Source organism: Cyprinodon variegatus, unplaced genomic scaffold (assembly GCF_000732505.1).
Source record: "Cyprinodon variegatus isolate N-32 unplaced genomic scaffold, C_variegatus-1.0 Scaffold1125, whole genome shotgun sequence".
In the NCBI taxonomy this organism is placed as follows: domain Eukaryota; kingdom Metazoa; phylum Chordata; class Actinopteri; order Cyprinodontiformes; family Cyprinodontidae; genus Cyprinodon; species Cyprinodon variegatus.
Window position 1 is genome coordinate 152,882 of NW_015151578.1, and position 3,547 is coordinate 156,428.

The window sequence follows — 3,547 nt, forward strand, 5'->3', positions numbered from 1 at the left end:
TAGGTCGCTCTAAATGCAGCAGACCTACAAAGTGCTGCTGGCGCGTCTTCCAACTTCTGTTCTTTCCCACTCGCCATACCCACACAATTCTCCACAACAACTGATTTTTTTCTGCTACACCCGGCTACGCTGCTTCGCTTCTTCTTCTTCTTGTTTACTACTGGTGGTTGGCTTTGGTCGCAGTACCGCATCCTTCTGCTCTGGAGTGTAAACGCTTCGCCTATGAGAAAAAGGAGCAGCACATGAACTGAACGAAACACACGCGAACCGAACCGAGACAGTCAAACCGAATGGTTCAGACGGTTTTAATAAACCGTTCCATCCCTAATATATATATATGTGGATTATAAAATATAGATTATAGGTCATATCGGGGGACTGATGGCCTAGTGATTAGAGCAGGGCTCTTGTGCTCTGAGAAGGTTGCAAGTACCAACTTTGATTATTATTATTATAATTAAGATTATTATTATTCTCGCAGCCCTAAACAGCCATATCCAAACCTCAAGAATTCAGCCCGACTGGGTAGAAGCCTTTTTGCTTCTAAACAGTCTGGATAACAAAAAAAGAACAACAACTAAGCTGCAATAAAGTCAGAAACATGGTAAGAATTAGCCTCAAGATCGAGAAACAGCCCGAACTCAACCGTCACCAACAAACAGCATACTTACCTTGTAAATCCTGTACAAAGATCAATCTTTTCTCAGCTCCAGCCAGGGGGAGACAGGGCTTCCAGCAACAGGGAACTGACCAAAGAATGGTCCAAAAAGCTCAAAAGCTTATGTCATACAAGGTGACCCGCACAAGAAAAGTAGTAAGAAGGAACATAGTCAGCATATATATTGCCACTGAGTGGTCATCTAGGTTGTCACAGGTGGGACTGAGTTAGTATAATTACTCAAAATGCACAAAGGGAACTTTCACTGCTTTCAGCACCGCCCTCCGGCGGTCTGTAGTGATAAAATAGAACCTCCCTATGTAAGAAAAAGTTTAAAAGTCCTAAAACCGGCTGCAGGAAAGTTCAGTGGATTGTTGAACTTCAGGTCTTCAATGACCAAAATAAATGAGTAAAAACACCTTTAATGTATTTATTGACTTGCTCACCTCTGTCCTCAAACTGCGTCGCCTCAGTGCTCCGGCTGTTTTCAAAGGCTGATGGGGAAACAGTAAGCTTAGAACCGTCGTCTTTGCTGGAGACAGAGGTATGGAGGTCTGGAACAAGGCTGGAGTGCGATGTCCCAGAGTCCAATTGGAGTAAAGGGTCTGTTTGCTTTGGGGTTCTGTTGTTGAACAGAGCATATTCTCTGGATGACCTAAACTCTGCCACCCTGGCTGCAATCATTTCACATATTTCATCGTTGGTCAGGGGTTTGGTTCCCCTGTCTGTCAACCCACACACTGTTGATCGGTAACAACTTAGAGAGGATGGCAGGGCCATCTTCTGAGAGGCTTCTTAGAACCTTCAAGAACTTTGATCAAACAAACAATATAAAGGTTGATCAAAAGGATAGTGTACTTTGATTCAAACAGTACTACTCTGTCCCTCGGCTGGCTTTAGACCTGCTAGATCATTGAACTAGAGAAGGATCTGATCAGGGCTCTCTGGGGATCACAAAACATCTAGGGACTGCTTTCAAGTTGAAGTCATCCAAATTCTGGTTGGGGCTCTCCTAGGTTTGGGTCAGAGAACTGTCCTGGGGTTAGGGTCGGAGAACTCTTTGGGGTTAGGGTCGGAGAACTCTTTGGGGTATGGGTCGGAGAACTCTTTGGGGTTAGGGTCGGAGAACTCTTTGGGGTTAGGGTCGGAGAACTCTTTGGGGTTTGGGTCGGAGAACTTTTTGGGGTTAGGGTCGGAGAACTCTTTGGGGTTAGGGTCGGAGAACTTTTTGGGGTTAGGGTCGGAGAACTCTTTGGGGTTAGGGTTGGAGAACTCTGGGGTTAGGGTCAGAGAACTCCCTGAGTCTGTGGTTCCTGGGAAGTTCAGCAGCGATGGGAAATCACCCAGATGATTCCAGATGAAGGATGATCGGTAGAGACCTTCATGGACCAATGAAGATCATGGATCAGGTCTTGGCTGAAGGGAGAGAAAAGAGAAACAGATCTAGATGAATCAGATTTCAATAAAGAGTGATCTAAAATGAGAGACTGGGGCTATCTGGGGCCCTTGGTCTTGGTTCTGTCCCTGAAAGCTGGAACAGTGAGGGCGGACAATGACCTCTGGACTGACCACATCATCATCATCATCACCAGCTTGTACTAAGAAACCTGCTCCTAAGGGTGAGAGGTCAGGTCAATCCATGGTTCACTTCTGAGCTGCAGATTACCCTGTGCAATAACCTGTTTCTCTATATTTGACACCTAGTGCAATAACCCAGTGCTGGAACCAACATGGACTCTCTGGCACTGTTCCTGCGGCTGCGACGCTCAATTTGAGGGACTGGATCAGAACCGCAGCCTCACCACAGTCAGCCTGAGCCCCACTTCATTTAAATGCTCCCCAATAAATGGAGGAAAATGTTTCCTGTCACACTGAACGTGATTCGAGCAGCAAAGCAGTCTCCGCTACTTCTCCGCACCCAGAGGCGTAGCTAGAACATTTCTATAAGGGTGGCCAGGCAATAACCAATGAACACTGAGGGGGGGCCGAAAGTGGATAGGCACCAGAACCTCAGGGTCAATCTACACTGTTCCAACAGGAAAATTAACGAGCAAAACATCCATATTTTCTAAATAAAGACAAACTATACTTTCCTACAGCCTTTGCTAACAAATTGACGCATACATCTAAACATCTGTAATTTCTAGGGTAAAGGTATAGTGGATGAAACTCTTTCAATTTTAGGGTGTAAATCGTTTCCATTGTCTTTACTTACCCACTTGTATCAATAAACCTTCTGCATAAAATTGATATTTACAAGCACTAATATCTACATAAATTGAATATTTGATAAGTTTTAATTAAAATTGTTATTTTTTTATTATTTCACTGAAGACTCATAGATGACTTGCAGAGACACATCATTTTCTCTTTACCCCATAGAACACAAAATCTAGTTCTGAAATGAGAATGAATTCTGTACTTATCTTTGATGTTAGTATATTGATGTGTATAATTAACCAACATTTTTTTTTTTTTTTTTATGTTTTGAATATTCCATTTGAGAGTATTACTGCTGCCAACATCTGTATTAGAGGGAAAAAATTGTTAGGGGTGGCCAATGATTTGCTAAGGATGGCCATGGCCACCCCTGGCCCCCCATCTAGCTCCGCCCCTGTCCGCTCCCAGCTCTGCCGCACATCAACCAGGTCTGCATCAGTCAGAATCATCTGCACTTTAACAAAGCAGCCCAACTTATACTTTGGATAAGTTATGAGCACGCTGAAACAGGCTGGCACAAGATGACATACAGCGAAATGATACTGGGCATAATGAGCTCTGGGGAGGGTCAGTAGCTCTGGGTAGGTAACACAGATGAAGCAGTGATTGGTACCAGGTACTGGGCATGATGTAACTTGTTTTTGTATCTGATCATTATGTAATTTTGTT

At 44.0% G+C, this 3,547-nt stretch overlaps 1 protein-coding gene across 1 annotated transcript in view; it reads right to left on the minus strand.

Annotated features, from left to right (window-relative positions):
* LOC107101623 (cell surface glycoprotein 1-like) overlaps positions 1–2,069 on the minus strand; it is a 9,791-nt gene extending 7,722 nt beyond the window's left edge. Inside the window, exon 1 of the mRNA XM_015400613.1 lies at positions 1,105–2,069. Coding sequence (XP_015256099.1) covers positions 1,105–1,438 — 334 coding nt within the window. The 5' untranslated portion in view covers positions 1,439–2,069. The remainder of the gene's footprint in view (positions 1–1,104) is intronic.
* Between the last annotated feature and the right edge of the window lie 1,478 nt (positions 2,070–3,547).